General features: G+C 46.9%; 1 protein-coding gene across 4 annotated transcripts in view; it reads left to right on the top strand.

Moving 5' to 3' along the window:
* Nucleotides 1–22,719, top strand: part of ME3 (malic enzyme 3) — a 249,943-nt gene that overhangs the window by 222,937 nt on the left and 4,287 nt on the right. For all 4 annotated transcript variants that reach the window (XM_088449041.1, XM_088449042.1, XM_088449040.1 and 1 more), the window contains exons 10-14: nt 3,651–3,764; nt 13,426–13,531; nt 20,854–20,996; nt 21,173–21,346; nt 21,764–21,862. In XM_088449041.1, coding sequence (XP_088305167.1) covers nt 3,651–3,764; nt 13,426–13,531; nt 20,854–20,996; nt 21,173–21,346; nt 21,764–21,862 — 636 coding nt within the window. The remainder of the gene's footprint in view (nt 1–3,650; nt 3,765–13,425; nt 13,532–20,853; nt 20,997–21,172; nt 21,347–21,763; nt 21,863–22,719) is intronic.

Raw genomic sequence — 22,719 nt, 5'->3', positions numbered from 1 at the left:
GGCTGTGTTCTCTCCATAACTGCCGCACACATGGCAAGCTCCCTGCCAATATCTAGGCTGTGTTGCCTCCATAACTGCCACACACATGGCAAGCTCCCTGCCAATATCTAGGCTGTGTTGCCTCCATAACTGCCACACACATGGCAAGCTCCCTGTCAATCTCTAGGCTGTGTTATCTCCATAACTTCCGCACACATGGCAAGCTCCCTGCCAATCTCTAGGCTGTGTTACCACTATAACTGCCACACACATGGCAAAGCTCCCTGCCAATATCTAGGCTGTGTTACCTCCATAACTGCCACACACATGGCAAGCTCCCTGCCAATATCTAGGCTGTGTTGCCTCTATAACTGCCGCACACATGGCAAACTCCCTGCCAGTCTCTAGGCTGTGTTCTCTCCATAACTGCCACACACATGGCAATCTCCCTGCCTATCTCTAGGCTGTGTTATCTCCATAAGTGCCACACACATGGCAATCTCCCTGCCTATCTCTAGGCTGTGTTCTCTCCATAACTGCCACACACATGGCAAGCTCCCTGCCTATCTCTAGGCTGTGTCACCTCCATAACTGCCACACACATGGCAATCTCCCTGCCAATCTCTAGACTGTGTTACCACTATAACTGCCACACACATGGCAATCTCCCTGCCAATATCTAGGCTGTGTTACCTACATAACTGCCACACATATGGCAATCTCCCTGCCAATCTCTAGGCTGTGTTCTCTCCATAACTGCCACACACATGGCAAGCTCCCTGCCTATCTCTAGGCTGTGTTATCTCCATAAGTGCCACACACATGGCAATCTCCCTGCCTATCTCTAGGCTGTGTTCTCTCCATAACTGCCACACACATGGCAAGCTCCCTGCCTATCTCTAGGCTGTGTCACCTCCATAACTGCCACACACATGGCAATCTCCCTGCCAATCTCTAGACTGTGTTACCACTATAACTGCCACACACATGGCAATCTCCCTGCCAATATCTAGGCTGTGTTACCTACATAACTGCCACACATATGGCAATCTCCCTGCCAATCTCTAGGCTGTGTTCTCTCCATAACTGCCACACACATGGCAATCTCCCTGTCAATATCTAGGCTGTGTTGCCTCCATAACTGCCACACACATGGCAAGCTCCCTGCCAATATCTAGGCTGTGTTGCCTCCATAACTGCCACACACATGGCAAGCTCCCTGTCAATCTCTAGGCTGTGTTATCTCCATAACTGCCGCACACATGGCAAGCTCCCTGCCAATCTCTAGACTGTGTTACCACTATAACTGCCACACACATGGCAAAGCTCCCTGCCAATATCTAGGCTGTGTTACCTCCATAACTGCCGCACACATGGCAAAGCTCCCTGCCAATATCTAGGCTGTGTTACCTCCATAACTGCCACACACATGGCAAGCTCCCTGCCAATATCTAGGCTGTGTTGCCTCTATAACTGCCGCACACATGGCAAACTCCCTGCCAGTCTCTAGGCTGTGTTCTCTCCATAACTGCCACACACATGGCAAGCTCCCTGCCAGTCTCTAGGCTGTGTTATCTCCATAAGTGCCACACACATGGCAATCTCCCTGCCAGTCTCTAGGCTGTGTTCTCTCCATAACTGCCACACACATGGCAAGCTCCCTGCCAGTCTCTAGGCCAGGGGTTCCCAACCACTGTCCTCAAGGCACACTAACAGTCCAGGTTTTAAGGATAACTGTATTTAAGCACAGGTGATTTAATTAGTACCTCAGTTATTTTGATTTAACCATCTGTGCTCAACCATGGATATCACTAAAACCAGGACTGTTAGTGTGCCTTGAGGACCGAGGTTGGGAATCACTGCTCTAGGCTGTGTTACCTCCATAACTGCCACACACATGGCAAGCTCAATGCCAGTCTCTAGGCTGTGTTCTCTCCATAACTGCCACACACATGGCAAGCTCCCTGCCAATCTCTAGGCTGTGTTACCTTGTCAGTGTCACCATTTGTGAATTTTCCTTTTATATCTAAAGAATCTGTGTGATCCATTGTATATGGAAAATGATCACAAGCCCTACAGCTGCTGCGGAACCTCTTGGAAACTGCTGCTGCCATTACTTTGTGCAGTTTTAGAATGTAATTTGTATGGAGTAATTGGTTCTCCAGCATGTAAGAGCCACTGGCATTTACAGTTCTGGGGTCACTGAGATAAGCCTAAATGCGGATGACAAGCTATCACGTGCGATATGAGGAACAGATCTGGATTGGGGAGATTTGTCCTCTCCAGATAACTGCACTGTCTTCAAACTATTTCAATGATTGTGTATGATGGAAAGCAGGTGTTATTATTCCTGTCTTAAATCACAACAGCAGGGACTATCCTTCTTGGCAGTACTAACATGGTGCAATGAGGGAAAGAGAGGAAATAAATGCCAGCAGCAAATAAAAATAATGATCCCTAAAATACTAAATATTGGACACACAGCAGATATTTCATGCAGGAAGTATCTTTGTATACAATACGGAATCAGAGCCTTGCGAACATTCTAACGCTGTGATTGGCTGTAGGTTGCTCAGCCGGGATGTAGTTATATTGCTGGCGGATGGGATGCTGGCCGTCGATATCCCACCGCTCGGTAAAATGCCGACAGCCGGCATCCCGATCGTAAGACGCCGGAGACCCAGGTAAGACTTAGCCGTGTGGGGGAGGGGATAGGGTTAGGTTTAGCCGCCCCCGGCAGCGGGGACAGGGTTAGGCATTCTCCATGGTGGGTTAAGGTCAGGTTGCGGGCAGGGGGTGTTAGGGTTAGGCAACATCAGAGGGAGGTTAGGTTTAGGGTGCGAGAAGGGGGGGTTATGGATATGGCAACCCCAGGAAGGTTAGGGTTAGGTACCACTAAGAGAGGGTTAGGGGGGGAGAGGAGTAGGGATATAATACTTACAGCCGCCGTCGGGATTCTGACTGTTCGAGCCGCTGGTATTTCATACCCATCCTGCTCCAGCCAGCCCTGTGCAGTAACTGGACATCTGAACTTAACGAGTGCTGAGAGTTTGTCAGGTATTTGTTAAGGAGCCAATGGTCACTTGACAACATCCAATAAGATCCACTCTCAACATTTTTTTTTTCTTTTCATTATGTGAGTGGTCTGACCCTGTGAACATTTCCATGGCCTTATGTTTTAGGTGTAAGGCTGTTAGGGAATGGAATCCCTTATCTTAGTCACCACCTGAGTGATGGCAGGAGTCACCGTCTTGGTAGCGCTGCAGGTTCTGGAGAGCTGGGTAAGATTCATAAGTTGTTAGTGGGGAAAGGACTCTGGCACTGGTCCCCGATCGGGTTCAGGAAGTGACTTTTGTTTTGGATTTCTCTTAAGGGGTAAATTTACTAAAGTGTAGTTTTACAAAGCTGATGTTGCCCATAGCAACCAATGAGATTGTAGCTATCATTTTATAGAATGTACAAGATAAATGTTAGGTAGGATCTGATTGGTAGCTATGGACGACACACCCACTTTTGTATAACCGCAATTCCAGAAGTAAATGACTGTATACAATTGATGTAAACTCCCCAGTGTGGTGCACCTAGGAATGGCTGCTATTAATGTCATACTTGTATTACAGGATATTAATCCCTATCATACATTCCTGAGATGTCGTCTTCTTGTCCCTTAGGCTGCCTTGGGAATAGCGCACCTCATAATCATGGCTATGGAAAAGGAAGGCACCTCCAGGGAAGAGGCCATCAAGAAGATCTGGTTGGTGGATTCAAAGGGGCTAATAGTAAAGGTAGGTTTAGATCACTCACATGTCAATGTGTCTGTGTATATTAGGCTTAGCAAGCTTTTGTGTATGAAATAAATGGAGGCAGAACTGTTAACATAGCCCTGTTTGAAGTCAAACCAAGAATGCTTTCAGTTGGGGGTGCCATGGTCTGTCCATGGGGAGGATGGGCTCAGCTGGGCACCAGGTGCCTGCTAGGGCAACTCATGTTACGGATAACATGTATACTGCCATCCAAAAGTCTATTTCAGTTTCTGAATCAGTTGGCATTTTAGAATGAAGATCCCCAGGCCGCTAGTAATCCATTTTGCCGCAGTGCGCGCCACTTGGAGGCATAGGAAGATGAAGTCGGCCTAGAACAGATTTACTAAAGAAGATCTTGGAAAAAAGATATATACCCCATCAACTGGACATGATCATCAACACCACCTGCCTCAGAAGCCCTAGGATATGTGGTTACCGGGGCAGAACGCCACTTAGAGAAGATTGCTCAGCGCCCGGGTCAAGTTGATGGTGACCTCACAGGGACAGAGGGGTAGATGTATGAAGCAGTGGAAAAGTTACCTGTGGCAACCAATCAGCTTCTACCTATTATTTTATAGAATGTACTTGATAAATGCTACCTCAAAGCTGACTGGTTGCCATGGGCAACTTCTTTTGTCTTTATATCAATAGTATCTACTAATGAACAGACCGGTACCGAGCTGCCCTGCCCACTTCATTATACATACCCCATGTTCTCCGTCCTCATGTCTGGGTGGTCTGTCCCATCGCTGAGCCTGCGGCTCCCCCTGCACATGTCGGAGACGGAACAGGCCTAGGCCCAATATTATGTAGGTAGCGCCTATTACTTTTCATTGTATATCCAAATCTAATCGCTAGAAGGATACTGTGGTCTTGATACATACATTGTGTACTTCATATCATCTTAGATAGCCATCTCCTATTTCTGTTACCGCACAATTATACGTCTCCCCAATAATGTACAAAACAAACAAACAAAAAAAAAAAAGGAGGATGCCCATTCTGTGATCCCCATATTCTATGAACTGGGTTTTTATGTGACGGTTCTACAATTGCTGCCGTTTACTACTATTGTATATAAATCACGTTTTCTGCAGTAATTCTGCAATGTCAGATTTATTTCCTCTTAAAATATTTTTACTACATAACCCTCAATAGCTCCGCTCACTGTAATACATCTTCAGGTCATCTGGGGACTGGAAAGAAACATATTTTTTGTATTGATCTGTCCAGTTCACAACATCGAGAATTGCCGCTATAGCTCTTCCTTGTACAGATGTGTCCTCAAACATCTAAAAAAACGAAAATAATGGAGAGCGCTGGACAGAGGTAAATGACAATAACATAGCATAATATAATAAAAAAAGTAGCAATTATAAGCATAAATATCAGTATAAATTCATGAATCCCAGATTAAATGAACCACCTGAAATCCTCCAAAGAGGGAATCAACATATACTGTAGCAAAAGGCAGCATGCACCAAACAGCTATTATAAGCATAAAATTAGTTGCAAAGCACAGAGCCGTAACTAGACTTTTTGGTGCCCTGTGCCAGAAATAGCATTGGCGCCCCCCTTATTTTTCAAAGGGACATAATGCACCCAAGAAAGGGCCATGGCTTCATGAGGAAGGGCCAGGGAAGAGATAGGGGAGGCCAGGAGATCCTGGGGATGAAATAAGAGTAAGTTACAAACAAGAATGATAATAAACAGAAATTTGACAGGCCCATACAGCGCCCCCTGACCTGTGGTGCTCTGTGCGATGGCACCGGCCGCACTACCCTAGCTACGGCCCTGGCAAAGCATCTCATGCATTCCACATTTGAGCTGAAAAATCGTTAGCGAATCAATCTGTTAGTAGACAAGAGGCTTGCATGCATATTGTCATTCCAGCTGGAAAAGGGTATTAGCTCAGGACAATAACGGCAGTGTGAGCCTTATATAGGTGTCAAATGACAGTAGAATCTTACCACCTTTGAACTGATAGCCGGCGTCCCGGCAAAGTGACTAGGTGGCGTCTGCTGCTTCTCAAAGCTGAAATTATGTAAACAGTCAGCCATCCAGGGAGAATAGACCACTGCCCATTGACCACTGTAAGCCCAAGCAGCAAGAGGGGGGGAAGCCAGGGACGGAGGTCCAGGTAACACCTCCAATGTATAGCTGATGTGCAACGGCGTGTCCACTGTGTGTTGGCCGCTAAGGGTCTAAGCGGCAAAAGGGAGCCAAAAGCGAAGGTCCACGTGACAACTGCAATGTGTATGTCCCGGCCGGCTGAAATGCGGCAGCGTGTCCGTCTCTGAGCTCACTGGAGCGATGGAAGCAGAGCCAGCTGGAAGGAAGCGTGCAGCCAATCAGCTGCTATCTAAGGGCCTGATTCAGAGCCACTCGTAAGCGGCAGCTCGTTCGCTCCGAGCGATGTTTGCCCAACTGCGCATGCGCACGGATCGTTATACGCATGCGCGAACCAGTCAGTGCGGCCGAAATTCATGTGCTCGCAAAATAGCGAATGCCTGATAATTTGAGTGACAGGATTAGGCGTATGTGGGTGGTAACAGGGGAAGGTGCTTGAAAATGGGGAGTGGAGATCAGAACGCAGGCATGCTTAAAGGTCAAAACGGGCGTTTTATGGGTGTGCATATTTAAAACAGCAGCGTCATTGACCACGTCACTGGGTTATTTTATAGCCAGAACTGCTCGCAAAATTGTGGTAGCAAAAACCAACCACAAGAATAGCGAGCAGCTCATACCCTGGTCGATGTACTCGATTAATCTAATAAATAGCGGACATGACGTAGGATGCGAGCGGACAGGGGGCGTAGTTTCCCAAAAAACGACCGCATGTTTTGTTCGCTCATTCAGACCTAGAGGCGTGAACAGACCGCAAACAGCGAACGGTTCATTTGAATAGCCACCCCTATTTTCTGGACGAGCGAGCGCAAATAGCGACCGGCTCTGAATCAGGTCCTAAGTCCAGGATTCAGAGGAAACAACTGACGCGTTTCTCGGCCAATAGGAAAGGCCGTTTCATCAGAGGTAACTTGTGTCTAAAGGACATGCTCTATTTATACTGATCAGTAATGGTAAATAGTAACACGAGATAATTAAAATCAATTAGGTTGTAAGCTCATATTTATCACTGGGATAGATAAAAAATTCAAGGAATAAACTTCATATTAATAAAATAAAATGAAATGGACACCTATAAAACAGGATTTAGTAAAAATTATATGTAATCTTCAATTGATTAACAGAGAATCATAATGATTTCATTCCCACATAGGTTAGGGTATAATTGTCATATAGCAGATGATCATAAATATAACAATAGAGAATATAATAATGATAGCCTCCTTGCGGGTTAAACAGCCCTTCTACTGACACCATGCCGTGGCGTGACTCGGTAACGCTGAGCGTCTTTTTTGGGCAACTTTTTACCTTCATAATAGCATTATTCACACAGTGAAGTGAACAGATAGCACAAGCAGCTTCTGCTGATTAAAATGATATGCCTATGTTCTCAGTGCTGCTGCCGTTGTATCTGCATGTGAAATGCTACGTTACAGTGTTACAGCCGCTGACCCTGTAACGTAGCATTTCACATGCATATATATCATTTTAATCAGCAGAAGCTCCATGTGCTAGCTATTCGCACCACTGTATGAATAAGACGCATTTGATGGTAAAAAGTTGCACGGAGCTCCCGCGTTGTGTGGCGCGACTTGTAGCGCATGGAGGATAGATTTATGTGGACACATCTGTAGTTATATCTAACTATGAGTTTTACATCTCTAAGGGGGCAATGAATAAAATTCTAAAGAGTGGAGAAGTTGCCCACAGCAACCAATCATCTTATACTTATCATTTTATAAAATGTGCTTAACGATAAATGATAACTAGAGGCTGTTTGGTTGCTAGGGGCAACTTCTCCACTCTTTAGAAGATTTGATTTATCTCCCTCTAAATAATGATGAGAGAGTAGATAATATAACCTGACACTTCCTGCACAGTCACACAGTTTGGAAAAGTCATACATTACCCACAAAGTACCTCTTTTCCATCAAAATCCCAGGTCCAGTCTGGGACACTGAACACGGGTTTCAAGCTGTGTCATAGTGGCTTGTACCCCATTTACATTGCAGGCTGGACCCGTGATATTGCCGGAGCTTACCTTTGCCGGTGCTTGGAGTTTACATCATCTCCAAGCGCCTGGAAATGCAGCTCTACCTATGCTTTGAAGTGAACCCGGGTAGGATGACCTGGGATACCCGCAGGGGCATTTGTAGAGAGGAGGGGGCCCGTGTGCAGTCTCCGACACGGGCCACCTCCTCTCTGTTCAGCAGCGTACTGAGCTGTGTGCGGCCAGCGCCGGAGTTATAGACTCTGGGCACCAGAGTGCACCCAGAGTCTATAGAGGATGCGCTGGTCACCGGGAAAATGGCCGCGGCGGCCATTTTTCCTGTACTGCGCATGCGCAAACAACGTGAAAATGGCCGCGGCGGCCATTTTCCAGTCATTTTTACAGTGCCAGACCCCCACGCCGACATGGGACTCCGGAGAGGAAAGTAATTCTATGGGAGCAGGGTGTGCGGTGCGGGGCCCCTCTGGACCCAGGGGCCCGTGTTCCCCGCACACCCTGCACCCATTATAGATACGCCCCTGGATACCTGTTTAAACTGAGCCTTAACCGGGTCTTACCCGCATAAAACCCTGCTCGAGGCCTGGGAAGGAATGCTGGGTCGGTCGAGCCTGGATTTTTTTCATAGGAGCCTTTTCCACTGAGCCACGACCCGGGTTGACACGGCTATCACCCAGGTTTTAGCGGCAATGGAAAAGGAGTATTGTACAAAGAATTAGAACAGGCATTTCACCATAGCTGCCACTAGAGGCAGTATATAGACTAGAGCAGTGGTTCCCAAACTTTCTTGAATCACAGCTCCTTGGAGTATCAGCATATTTTTCATGGCACACCTCTAAGCCAAGAGTTTGTTATTGTGAAATTCTGCAAACATTCTTAAATTAAGTAAATTGTGCTCATTTGTCATCCTTCGGTTCAGTTACATGGTGGTGGTGCCTCTGTATACATATTTTATCATTGGCAGCTGCCAGCACTGGCTTTGCTTATCACATTGGCCATAAATAATTTGATTTGGTCCTGGACCACCAACGCCCCTGTAAGTGCTCCGCGACACTGGACTGAAGCAGGGGTTCCCAAACGCGACCCTCAAGGGACCCTATATCCATGTTTAAGCATATGTGACTTAATAAGCACCTCAGTCAGCTTGATTATCCCATCTGTGCACAAATATGGATATCCATAAAACCTGGACTGTTGGGAAACCTTGAGGACGGAGTTTGGGAAACCCTGGACTAGAGAATCCACAAGGGTTTTAATGGCTGTTGTTTCTCTCCTAAGGGGCATTGGCCCTCATTCAGAGCCGTACGCTCTGAGCAGAGCGCACACTCTGAATGAGGGCCGGCCTCCATGAAAATGGAGCGTCCTCCTGGACGCTCGTATAGCTGTGGGTGACCACCCACAGGCTATACGAGCGTGCAGTTTGATGGCCGCGATGGTCTTGACCATCGCGACCATTGAAACTGCGAGCCGGAGCCTGCGGTTGAGGTTTTCAAACGCAAGCTCCGGAGTGATTTTGGCTCTATCAGAGCCAAAATCACTCCCACTGACATCACTAGTGATGTCAGTGGGCCGGCTTCTGACGGGAGGCGTTCCCGTGGGAACGCCCCCGTCAGGGAGGCACGCCCCTGGCACGCCTACCAAAGGGGGCGTGCTGACAATCAACATCGACAGCACGCCCCCTTTGATCAGACACAACGAGCGAAGGACTTTCCTTCGCTCGTCGCGTCTGGCGCATGCGCACGACGGAGCTCCCTCCGTCGTGCGCATGCTCAGTCCAGAACATCGACCCACTTGCGAGCGGACAGCCGCTTGCGAGTGGGTCTGAATCAGGCCCATTGTTGGTTCAGCTGAGCGGCCAACTGTGTGATGTAAGGTAAATGATACAATACCCAGCAGTTCTAACCCTAACGATAGATAATCTTGTCACAAGGGCTCTGTAGTGCGCCTGTTAATATTACTAATTAAAGTTCTTAGAAAATCAATCATTTATATAACTTTTATTAGTTCAGATTGCCATTTTTAATATGTTTCTAATTAAGAAAACCTTTTTTGCTTAATATTTTTCTGGCAATGCTATTATTGGTTTCAAAACAGCAGAAGGTATTAAAGAAGGTTCTAATGAGAGGCGGCTTTTGCTTTGCTGATGTCTTGAAGATCAGAGAGCCCCACGCTCCTCCCCAAACGTCTGAGGAACCCGAGAATCTCCCTCTGCTGTGCATTTGGTGACAAGATGACATAAATCTGCTCATGTACACACAAACCCTGCTCACGTGCATAATAGCCGCTCACTGCTGGCGCATCCACTAAGCAGGCTAAGGACCACCCGTCAGTGTTCTTACACTCCCACAGTGCACCCTGCCTTACCAGGTTATATATATATATATATTGGCTAGCTGATGATCCCCTGCTTTCTTACAATCCCAAGGTCAACAGGAACTAATTTAAGTAGGACCTAACTAATTTCCATAGAAAATACTGTTTACGTTTTATGTTAAATTCATTTTTAACAAGAGGAACTTAGGGCCTGATTCAGACCCACTCGCGAGCGGCTGTCCGCTCGCAAGTGGGTCGATGTTATGGACTGAGCATGCGCACGACGGAGGGAGCTCCGTCGTGCGCATGCGCCAGACGCGACGAGCGAAGGAAAGTCCTTCGCTCGTTGTGTCCGATCAAAGGGGGCGTGCTGTCAATGTTGATTGACAGCACGCCCCCTTTGGTGGGCGTGCCGGGGGCGTTCCCACGGGAACGCCTCCCGTCAGAAGCCGGCCCACTGACATCACTAGTGATGTCAGTGGGAGTGATTTTGGCTCTGATAGAGCCAAAATCACTCCGGAGCTTGCGGTTGAAAACCTCAACCGCAGGCTTCGGCTCGCAAATTCGATGGTCGCGATGGTCTCGACCATCGCGACCATCACAATGCACGCTCGTATAGCCTGCGGGTGGTGACCCACAGCTATACGAGCGTCCAGGAGGACGCTCCATGAAAATGGAGCCCGGCCCTCATTCAGAGTGTGCGCTCTGCTCAGAGCGTACGGCTCTGAATGAGGGCCTTAATGTGTTTGGCAATAAAATATGTTGTATTTACTATATATACTTTACTGATGGCATTTCACCAAACATTGGGCCTGATTCAGACCCGCTCGCTAGATGCGGCCGCTCGCTCCCTGCGTATGTAAATTCATCGAAGTGACGTCAAGGCAGCCGCTCGCACGACAAGGCATAAGCACGCCCACTATGTCTTGGCAAGCGATCACTTTGGGCGGAATTCAATTGATTACGCGGTCCGGATCTCCCGTCTAAAGTGACAGGAGATCGCGGGCCGCCATTCAATTGCTGCCGTTCTTCACGCTGATCGCACCCATAGAGGTCAGGTTTAGCCGCGAAAAAGCAGCTAAACCCGACCAAAGTGCTGGGCGCGATCGCGAAAAGTGATGTTTGGGCGCCCAAACATGTCACTTTTCGCACATTTCAGCTCTCATCCCCCAGGGGCTGCGAGCTGAAATGTAGCGCTTGGCAGCTGATCGCGCCCGACAGGAGCAAGAATAGAATAGCTCAGTCGGGCGCGATAGGGGATGAAAACAATAGAATTCCACCCTTTGTGTTTCCAGGTGCCCACCAGCCTGTCTTTAGCCGCCCACTAGCGTACGTCATCTCCAGGATGTATATACAACCATCGGATCTGACCGCAGCGCTTGCGGTTGACTATACCATACCGCAAGCACTGCGAGCAGTTCAGTGTATTATTCAACCAGGTGACTCGTACTATGACTCTGCCTGTTAATTATGCACGCCTCTGAAACGGCGTTGAAACACTCTGGCACGCCTGCGTCCACAAGTCCACTCCCCCGTTATTAGTGTCCTGCCCCTGTTACCACCCACAAACGGCCTCTCCTGTCACTCATTCCACTGGGCTGCCTTTGCAGGGCGAGCGAGCACATTCCGATCACTCGTACTAGTTTGCGCACGCGCACTGCGAACTACACGCATGCGCACAATAGCGAACATCGTCTGCAATGAGCGGCCGCTTGCTAGTGAGCAGGTCTGAATCAGACCCATTGTGTTTTAAGAATAATTTGCTGGAATATTCCAGTCCAGAGTTTGTACGGTCCCGCTGAGTGAGTGGCTGCCGTCGAGGCTCGGTATAATGTATCTGGTATTGGCTCTTTTCCTGTCTCTCCCCGGGAGTCACTGATTAGCGGCTTCTGTGCCAGAAAGTAAAGAGAACCATATTTCTGTTCCTCTGCTTGACGAAGCTGGAACAATATTGTTTTATAATTTTATGGACTGTGCAAAATCCCAAGAATGTGCAGATTATTAGTGCTCCACTGCCCCTGTACACAGCAAGGGTAGGAAGTTTTGGATGTTGTTCTGGACAATTTGTTGCAACCACAAAACTAATCAGCATTTGTGACTGCGCCAGCTTGAGTGCTCCCTACTCACCAGTTAATGTTATTGCTCAGTCATCCAACATAGTGGCATTTCCCATTAGAATGTATGGCACATCTAGCAATCTGACCCACCTGCATAACAGGCTCTGGAACCACAATGCCGTCCTTACCTGCTGGTCACTCGCCTTTTGTTTCAAATCAAGCCACAAAGCGGTCATTTATCTAGAATACACACAACATAGATGTTTTAGCTGAGGATGGGAAAGTGTATGTACAGTATGTATGTACTCTATGTATGTATGTATGTATGTATGTATGTATGTATGAGCTTATAATAGTTTCTCCAATGTGCATTTGATGTTCATATGTTGGGTTCATACAAATCCCATGAGTGTCACACAGATATCGCTGCAACGGGAAGGACACAAAGACATGAGCAAATGCATTAAATATATAATTTTCTTGATATTTAATAATGGACCAATTTGTACTATTTTTAATATTTACAACATTTAAATGTAATTATTTTTGTCATTAATAATAATAATTGCAGAAAATATGCAACTTGTGAACATTTGGATAATGGATAAGAGGAGTGTGGTGTAATTACCGTAATGACACGGGCAACGATCACTCTGTATACAGCCGTGTAATTTGCGCGCCACCCGCTGGCCAGACGGCATATAATGCAGTAGTCCTATAGGAAGTTATATATAGAGATGGTTGTTACAGCCTCTAGCCTGTATCTGGGCTATAATAACTTTCTGGCTAATAGATTATGAGCCCAGTGAGGTGGTCATTGTCGGCCCTGTCTACCTGGCCCACAGAGAGTTATCGCTGGCGTATGCGGTTTGCAGAGCTGGCGTTGATACAGCCGCCTTTCAGTGTGTGTGTACAGGTCCCCCAGACTTACATTATTTCTGGAACCTGGGCCTTGGAGAGCGTTAATGAAACTTTGCTGGTGCTCCCTAAACCAACCTTGATGTTCCACAATCCTCCTTGGATGCAGCACAGGATACTAGGATATACACACAGCTGTGCACATTGTTACACTGATCCATGTACTGTCTATGTGCTAAACCTGTCTGTGAGACTAAAGTCCCATTCTGTTCTATCACAGGGCCGAGGAAACATCAATCATGAAAAAGAGATGTTCGCCCACGATCACCCTCCGGTGAAAACTCTGGAAGAAGCTGTGGATATACTGAAACCTACAGCAATTATCGGTGGGTAGCAGATAGCTACAGCGGGGACGGCAAAGGGGTATTTTCCTCCAGAAGTTTTAATATCTTGGGGTATATTTACTAAAGTGCAGGTTTCTATAGGTGATGTTGCCCATAGCAACCAATCAGATTTTACTCACCATTTATCTAGCACCTTCTAGAAGATAATAGCTATAATCTGAGTTCTGTTCAGTCAGCAGATCCTCTGCCTTGTGAGTACGGAGCTGTAATGTAGGGAAGAATCCACCAGGGCGGGAGTAGAGAGCAGTAGGTAGCCAGACTCAGAAGCGACCTCCGGCAATTTGCATACAGTGAGGGCTATGTTTTATGTCCTCTCTTTATCAGAAAAAAAGATACAGGACACATCTGTACATGTGCTGTCTCTTACACTATAGTGAATCTGCTGATGATGTACAGTGCATCCGGAAAGTATTCACAACGCTTCACTTTTTCCACATTTTGTTATGTTACAGCCTTATTCCAAAATGGAATAAATTCAGTCTTGTCCTCAAAATTCTACACACAATACCTCATAATGACAACATGTAAAAGTTTTTCTGAGACTTTTGCAAATTTAATAAAGTAAAACTAAGAAATCACATGTACATAAGTATTCACAACTTTTGATCAATACTTTGTTGATGCACCTTTGGCAGCAATTACAACTTCAAGTCTTTTTGAATATGATGCCACAAGCTTGGCACACCTATCTTTGGGCAGTTTCGCCCATTCCTCTTTGCAGCACCTCTCAAGCTCCATCAGGTTGGATGGGAAGCGTTGGTGCACAGCCTTTTTCAGATCTCTCCAGAGATGTTCAATTGGATTAAATTCTGGGCTCTGGCTGAGCCACTCAAGGACATTCACAGAGTTGTCCTGAAGCCACTCCTTTGATATCTTGGCTGTGTGCTTAGGGTCATTGTCCTGCTGAAAGATGAACCGTCGCCCCAGTCTGAGGTCAAGAGCGCCCTGGAGCAGGTTTTCATCCAGGATGTCTCTGTACATTGCTACATTCATCTTTCCCTCTATCCTGACTAGTCTCCCAGTTCCTGCCGGTGAAAAACATCTTCACAGCATGATGCTGCCACCACCATGCTTTACTGTAGGGATGGTATTGACCTGGTGATGAACGGTGCTTGGTTTCCTCCAAACCTAACACCTGGCATTCACGCCAAAGAGTTCAATCTTTGTCTCTCATGGTCTGAGAGTCCTTCAGGTGCATTTTGGCAAACTCCAGGCGGGCTGCCATGTGCTTTTTACTAAGGAGTGGCTTCCGTCTGGCCACTCTACCATACAGGCCTGATTGGTGGATTGCTGCAAAGATGGTTGTCCTTCTGGCAAGTTCTCCTCTCTCCACAGAGGAATGCTGTAGCTCTGACAGAGTGACCACCGGGTTCTTGGTCACCTCCCTGACTAGGGCACTTCTCCCCCGATCGCTCAGTTTAGACGGCCGGCCGGCCGGCCAACTCTAGGAAGAGTCCTGGTGGTTCCGAACTTCTTCCATTTAGCAGCAGATATTTTTCTGTACCCTTCCCCAGATTTGTGGCTCGGGACAATCCTGTCTCTGAGGTCTACAGACAATTCCTTGGACTTCATGCTTGGTTTGTGCTCTGACATGCACTGTCAAGTGTGCGACCTTATATAGACAGGTGTATGCCGTTCAAAATCATGTCCAATCAACTGAATTTACCACAGGTGGACTCCAATTAAGCTGTAGGAACATCTCAAGGATGATCAGTGGAAACAGGATGCACCTGAGCTCAATTTTGAGCTTCATGGCAAAGGCCATGAATACTTATATGCATGTGTTTTCTTAGTGGGTATTTCTTAATTAAATTTGCAAAAATCTCAAAAAAAACTTTTTACATGTTGTCATTATGGAGTATTGTGTGTAGAATTTTGAGGACAAAAATGAATTTATTCCATTTTGGAATAAGGCTGTAACATAACAAAATGTGGGAAAAGTGAAGGGTTGTGAATACTTTCCGTATGCAAATATTTTGTCCATGATTCTGGCTCGGATGCAAGTGAAGACCGACGGGCGCGGAAGCCAGATTACTACCTTATTCTGAGTATATGTCCATCTTCATGCGTATTGCTGCACTGTTTGTCTGTCTGCAGCCCCAGCCATTATCATTAGTATCGGCACTTACCCCAACCCCATGCTGGAGCAAGAGGTCTGTCGAAAATGGGTCCCTTCCCCGTACACCAGACATCAGCTAGCACGCCCAGGACACTTCAACGAGATGGGGTTTTTTTCTGTTCGTAGGGCCGCAAACGCCCAAATCACAGACTGAGCAAAATGGCCGCTGTCTTATCCTCGTTCAAGGTGCATTTGGACAGTGCTGCGCATGCGCAGTCTGCTGATAATTGCGAGAAGCGTCCGCAGTCGGAGCTGAGTCTGACTCAAAATCCGGCCCTTTATGTGTCTGGGATACAGCCCTGCTCCATGTATTCCACTTGCTAGTGTAAATGCACTCACTATCTGCAGAGAATGTAAGAAATGAGAAAATACTGTATAAACATTTCAGGAACTTGCTAAAACTAGATATAGGGGTCAGTTCTATTAACCTGCTAAAGGGGTGGGTGGCCGTTGCTACGGGGTGCAAACAACGGCATCGGAAGTCGCCCCCTTCGCTGCCCCAGATGGATTTTTGTATTGAGCCCTTTGGCGCTGTGAACAAAAATCCACAAGTCCGGCAGTACCATAAGTCCGGCAGTACCATAAGTCCGGCAGTACCATAAGTGCGGCATATTCATACTTACACCCGAGCGTAGATCGCAGGTAGGATCGAGCCCATTGTTTAACGGTGACAGAGAAGCATTTTCTAGCCCTGTTTATTGAAATAAAGAAGAGTATTTCTGAAATATGTGCATACTAGTCTCTCTTATTAATGTCAGTGCATTTTGGTTTAGGAACCTTTTCATGTGAAAGAGTGAATTTAATAGGAAAGAGCCAGACTGAGACCCCTGTGGTGTCTGACATGACGTTCGGTGTTTCCAGGCGCAGTAATGAAGGGGATGAGGGATCATTTTCGGACGTTTTGTCCAGAGGGTGTGGGGGACGGTGTGAGAGGTGTCAGGGAAACCAGGAGTGAAATGCAAATGGTGTAACATGACGTGTACGTGACAAGGGGAGCAGTCACAGACCCATCGGGAGATGGCATCAGACAATATAGGGGTGTAACGGGTGACGTCTAGTAACAGAACAGTAATAAGCGACTGTGGGGGAGATGTACTAAGCCTTGGAGAGAGATAAAGTGGATGGAGATAAAGTACCAATCAGTCAGCTGCTAACTGTCACTTTATAGGCTGTGTTTGAAAAATGACAGTTAGGAGCTGATTGGTCAGTACTTTATCTCTCTCCACTTTATCTCTCTACACGACTTAGTTTATCTCCCCCTGTATGTGGCAGACAGGGACCAATAGGAGATGGCACTTCGTGGGGAATGGGTATGAAGTCCCGGCGAGTCATATCTCGACGCTGGCAGCCCAAAGGGAGAAGATCCTGACAGAGCAGGTAAGTACCTTATCCCTAACCCTCCCCCGGGGGTGCCTAACCCTAACCCCCCTTACCGCACCCTAAACCTAACCTTCCCAAGGGGTGCCTAACCCTAACCTTCCCCCAGGGCTGCCTAACCCTCCCCCTCCCAAAACCTAACCCTAACCCCGCTATGTTCCCTAAACCTAACCCCCGAACACCTGTCCCCGCTCGCGGCTAACGCTAAGAGCGCCCCGGACTTACCTCGTTCGGGCTGGAGTTCCGACATCGGGATTAAGATAGGCATCGGTATTTCGACGCCTATCTTAAGTCCCTTGTCAGGATTCGGATGTCGGTATTGAGACCATCATAACTACATCCTCTTAGTGATCGCTGTGCCCCTAGGCAGGAGCCGAGGTTGCCTAGTGGGTTATCCGGGACCGCTGAGTGTTACAATACAAATTTGTGCTATTGAATTAATCAGTATTAGAAGCTTTTTATGTTTATGTGTCTAATGTACATTATTATTTGGAATATTGTTACTTTGGTTTAGAAGAATTGGCCGTTACATTGCAGGATATATGTTTTTCTTGCTGGATTTTAAATCGAAGGATAATAATCTATAGGTCAGGGCCTGACATATTTTGTGGTGAAATTCTGGATGATCCCCTCTTTGCTTTATTGTGTTTGACAAACTAATAAACACTAATTATGTTTTAATATTATGTTGTGCTAGTCCTCCATTCTGTTTAATTTGTAGTTGACAATAAACACATTATTGATGAAAAATGTCACAAACGAATTCACAAAAATAATTTCTGCCCTGGCTAAAAAAAGATTGAGAACCTCTTCATGTTATGCACGAAGGCTCATATCTCCCCCACCAAGCTGTGTAACGTATCAGCGAAGTGTATACAGGTAGCACATAGAGGTATACAGACCGTACATACAGGTACACAGGCAGTACTTACAGGTACACAGGCAGTACATACAGGTACACAGGCAGTACATACAGGTACACAGGCAGTACTTACAGGTACACAGGCAGTACATACAGGTACACAGGCAGTACTTACAGGTACACAGGCAGTACTTACAGGTACACCGGCAGTACTTACAGGAACACAGGCAGTACATACAGGTACACAGGCAGTACATACAGGTACACAGGCAGTACATACAGGTATAAAGCTAGTACATACAGGTACACAGGCAGTACATACAGGTACACAAGCAGTACATACAGGTACACAGGCAGTACTTACAGGTACACAGGCAGTACATACAGGTACACTGTACACAGACAGTACATAGAGGTACACAGACAGAACATACAGGTACACAGGCAGTACTTACAGGTACACAGGCAGTACTTACAGGTACACAGGCAGTACTTACAGGTACACAGGCAGTACATACAGGTACACAGGCAGTACATACAGGTATAAAGCTAGTACATACAGGTACACAGACAGTACATACAGGTATAACGCTAGTACATACAGGTACACAGGCAGTACTTACAGGTACACAGGCAGTACATACAGGTATAAAGCTAGTACATACAGGTACACAGGCAGTACATACAGGTACACAGGCAGTACATACAGGTACACAGGCAGTACATACAGGTACACAGGCAGTACATACAGGTATAAAGCTAGTACATACAGGTACACAGGCAGTACATACAGGTACACAGGCAGTACATACAGGTACACAGGCAGTACATACAGGTATAAAGCTAGTACATACAGGTACACAGGCAGTACATACAGGTACACAGGCAGTACATACAGGTACACAGGCAGTACTTACAGGTACACAGGCAGTACATACAGGTACACTGTACACAGACAGTACATACAGGTACACAGACAGTACATACAGGTACACAGACAGTACATAGAGGTACACAGGCAGTACATAGAGGTACACAGGCAGTACATAGAGGTACACAGGCAGTACTTACAGGTACACAGACAGTACATACAGGTATAACGCTAGTACATACAGGTACACAGGCAGTACTTACAGGTACACAGGCAGTACATACAGGTACACAGGCAGTACATACAGGTATAAAGCTAGTACATACAGGTACACAGGCAGTACATACAGGTACACAGGCAGTACATACAGGTATAAAGCTAGTACATACAGGTACACAGGCAGTACATACAGGTACACAGGCAGTACTTACAGGTACACAGGCAGTACATACAGGTATAAAGCTAGTACATACAGGTACACAGGCAGTACATACAGGTACACAGGCAGTACATACAGGTACACAGGCAGTACATACAGGTATAAAGCTAGTACATACAGGTATAAAGCTAGTACATACAGGTACACAGGCAGTACATACAGGTACACAGGCAGTACATACAGGTACACAGGCAGTACATACAGGTACACTGTACACAGACAGTACATACAGGTACACAGACAGTACATACAGGTACACAGACAGTACATACAGGTACACAGGCAGTACATACAGGTACACAGGCAGTACATACAGGTACACAGGCAGTACTTACAGGTACACAGGCAGTACATACAGGTACACTGTACACAGACAGTACATACAGGTACACAGGCAGTACATAGAGGTACACAGGCAGTACATAGAGGTACACAGGCAGTACATACAGGTACACAGGCAGTAATTACAGGTACACAGACAGTACATACAGGTATAACGCTAGTACATACAGGTACACAGGCAGTACTTACAGGTACACAGGCAGTACATACAGGTATAAAGCTAGTACATACAGGTACACAGGCAGTACATACAGGTACACAGGCAGTACATACAGGTACACAGGCAGTACATACAGGTATAAAGCTAGTACATACAGGTACACAGGCAGTACATACAGGTACACAGGCAGTACTTACAGGTACACAGGCAGTACATACAGGTATAAAGCTAGTACATACAGGTACACAGGCAGTACATACAGGTACACAGGCAGTACATACAGGTACACAGGCAGTACATACAGGTATAAAGCTAGTACATACAGGTACACAGGCAGTACATACAGGTACACAGGCAGTACATACAGGTACACAGACAGTACATACAGGTACACAGACAGTACATAGAGGTACACAGGCAGTACATAGAGGTACACAGGCAGTACATACAGGTACACAGACAGTACATACAGGTATAACGCTAGTACATACAGGTACACAGGCAGTACTTACAGGTACACAGGCAGTACATACAGGTACACAGGCAGTACATACAGGTATAAAGCTAGTACATACAGGTACACAGGCAGTACATACAGGTATAAAGCTAGTACATACAGGTACACAGGCAGTACATACAGGTACACAGGCAGTACATACAGGTATAAAGCTAGTACATACAGGTACACAGGCAGTACATACAGGTATAAAGCTAGTACATACAGGTACACAGGCAGTACATACAGGTACACAGGCAGTACATACAGGTATAAAGCTAGTACATACAGGTACACAGGCAGTACTTACAGGTACACAGGCAGTACATACAGGTACACAGGCAGTACATACAGGTACACAGGCAGTACATACAGGTACACAGGCAGTACATACAGGTATAAAGCTAGTACATACAGGTACACAGGCAGTACATACAGGTACACAGGCAGTACATACAGGTATAAAGCTAGTACATACAGGTAGTACTACAGGTATACAGGTAGTATAAAGCCTTGAAGGATAAATCTGTATTATAGAACCATCAGGGTAACATGACAGTATTATGACCTGTGACCTGAGCGCTGGCCATGAGCTGGACGCGATCATTTGTTAAACATTTGCGTTTTCGGCTTGTTAGGTGCTGCTGCTGTTGGTGGAGCATTTACAGAGAAGATATTGCGGTCTATGGCTGCTTTCAATAATCGACCAATTATATTCGCACTGAGCAACCCAACCAGCAAGGCAGAGTGCACGGCGGAGCAGTGTTATCGTCTGACAGAGGTAATCTTCCCCGCCATCCATTACTGTGCTATAGATACCCCGTAACCCAGGGGCCCGGACCGGCTAACACTATTCTGGCCCTTGGTGCTTCGTGTGTGACATGTGGTGAGGTGTTCCCTCTCCGCAGCTGGCTCACTGGGCCTTGCTCAGTCCTCCTCTTGTCTCCTGTTCTCCAGGGCCGAGGGATCTTTGCCAGCGGGAGCCCATTCTCTAAGGTGACGCTTCCAAACAATCAGACCTTCTACCCAGGTCAGGGGAATAACGCCTACGTGTTCCCAGGGGTGGCGCTGGGGGTGATTGCGTGTGGCGTCAGACACATATCGGAGGAAATCTTTCTCACTACAGCAGAGGTGAGTCGCTCTGTCCTTTATTCCCCCCTCCTGTGTCAGTCACATGTCCCTGTTTCCATATACGTCATATAACGCATTTACAAATAAAGCCGTTTTGGTGGCAAAGGGGTGTTATGGCTAGAAAATGGATTTTCCATACAATTAAAGGCAAAAGAGAAGGTTCTCTGGTATAATAGTGCATACTCCAATGATTTACTGCATATGTATTCTTATTTACTTCATATGTATTAACTTATTTACTATAAGCGCCATAATACTTAGTAGAGGCAGCCATGTTGTGTGCTTCACCACTTTTCATTAATTTCCCAGTGATGTCATTAATATCCCAGTGATGTCATTAATACTCCAGTGTTGTCACTTGTTCAGTACAGTAAGTGTAAGCGACAGGTGATTACTGCATATCTCATCTCGTCTTAGGCCATCGCTGAGGAGGTGACGGAAGCTCACCTAGCAGAGGGCAGATTGTATCCTCCACTCAGCACCATCAGAGAGGTGTCCCTCAAAATCGCTGTCAGGGTAAGTAGCGTATCCCCTAAATAATATAGTGCTGCCAGAATGAATACATGCAAAGTACATGTGTGCCGCCTTAGGGTTAGACACTAGGGGGAGGGATGAGGTTAGGCTACATGTGTGCCGCCTCAGGGTTAGACACTAGGGGGAGAGATAAGGTTAGGCTACATGTGTGCCACCTCAGGGTTAGACACTAGGGGGAGAGATAAGGTTAGGCTACATGTGTGCCGCCTCAGGGTTAGACACTAGGGGGAGGGATAAGGTTAGGCTACATGTGTGCCGCCTCAGGGTTAGACACTAGGGGGAGGGATAAGTTTAGGCTACATGTGTGCCGCCTCAGGGTTAGACACTAGGGGTGAGGGATGAGGTTAGGCTACATGTGTGCCGCCTCAGGGTTAGACACTAGGGGGAGGGATAAGGCTACATGTGTGCCGCCTCAGGGTTAGACACTAGGGGGAGAGATAAGGTTAGGCTACATGTGTGCCGCCTCAGGGTTAGACACTAGGGGGAGGGATGAGGTTAGGCTACATGTGTGCCGCCTCAGGGTTAGACACTAGGGGGGAGGGATGAGGTTAGGCTACATGTGTGCCGCCTCAGGGTTAGACACTAGGGGGGAGGGATAAGGTTAGGCTACATGTGTGCCGCCTCAGGGTTAGACACTAGGGGGGGGGGATAAGGTTAGGCTACATGTGTGCCGCCTCAGGGTTAGACACTAGGGGGGAGGGATGAGGTTAGGCTACATGTGTGCCGCCTCAGGGTTAGACACTAGGGGGGGGGGATAAGGTTAGGCTACATGTGTGCCGCCTCAGGGTTAGACACTAGGGGGGAGGGATGAGGTTAGGCTACATGTGTGCCGCCTCAGG

This window comes from Taudactylus pleione, unplaced genomic scaffold (genome assembly GCF_031769625.1).
Source record: "Taudactylus pleione unplaced genomic scaffold, aTauple2 ptg000478l, whole genome shotgun sequence".
In the NCBI taxonomy this organism is placed as follows: domain Eukaryota; kingdom Metazoa; phylum Chordata; class Amphibia; order Anura; family Myobatrachidae; genus Taudactylus; species Taudactylus pleione.
This window is presented reverse-complemented; position numbering and strand designations above follow the sequence as displayed.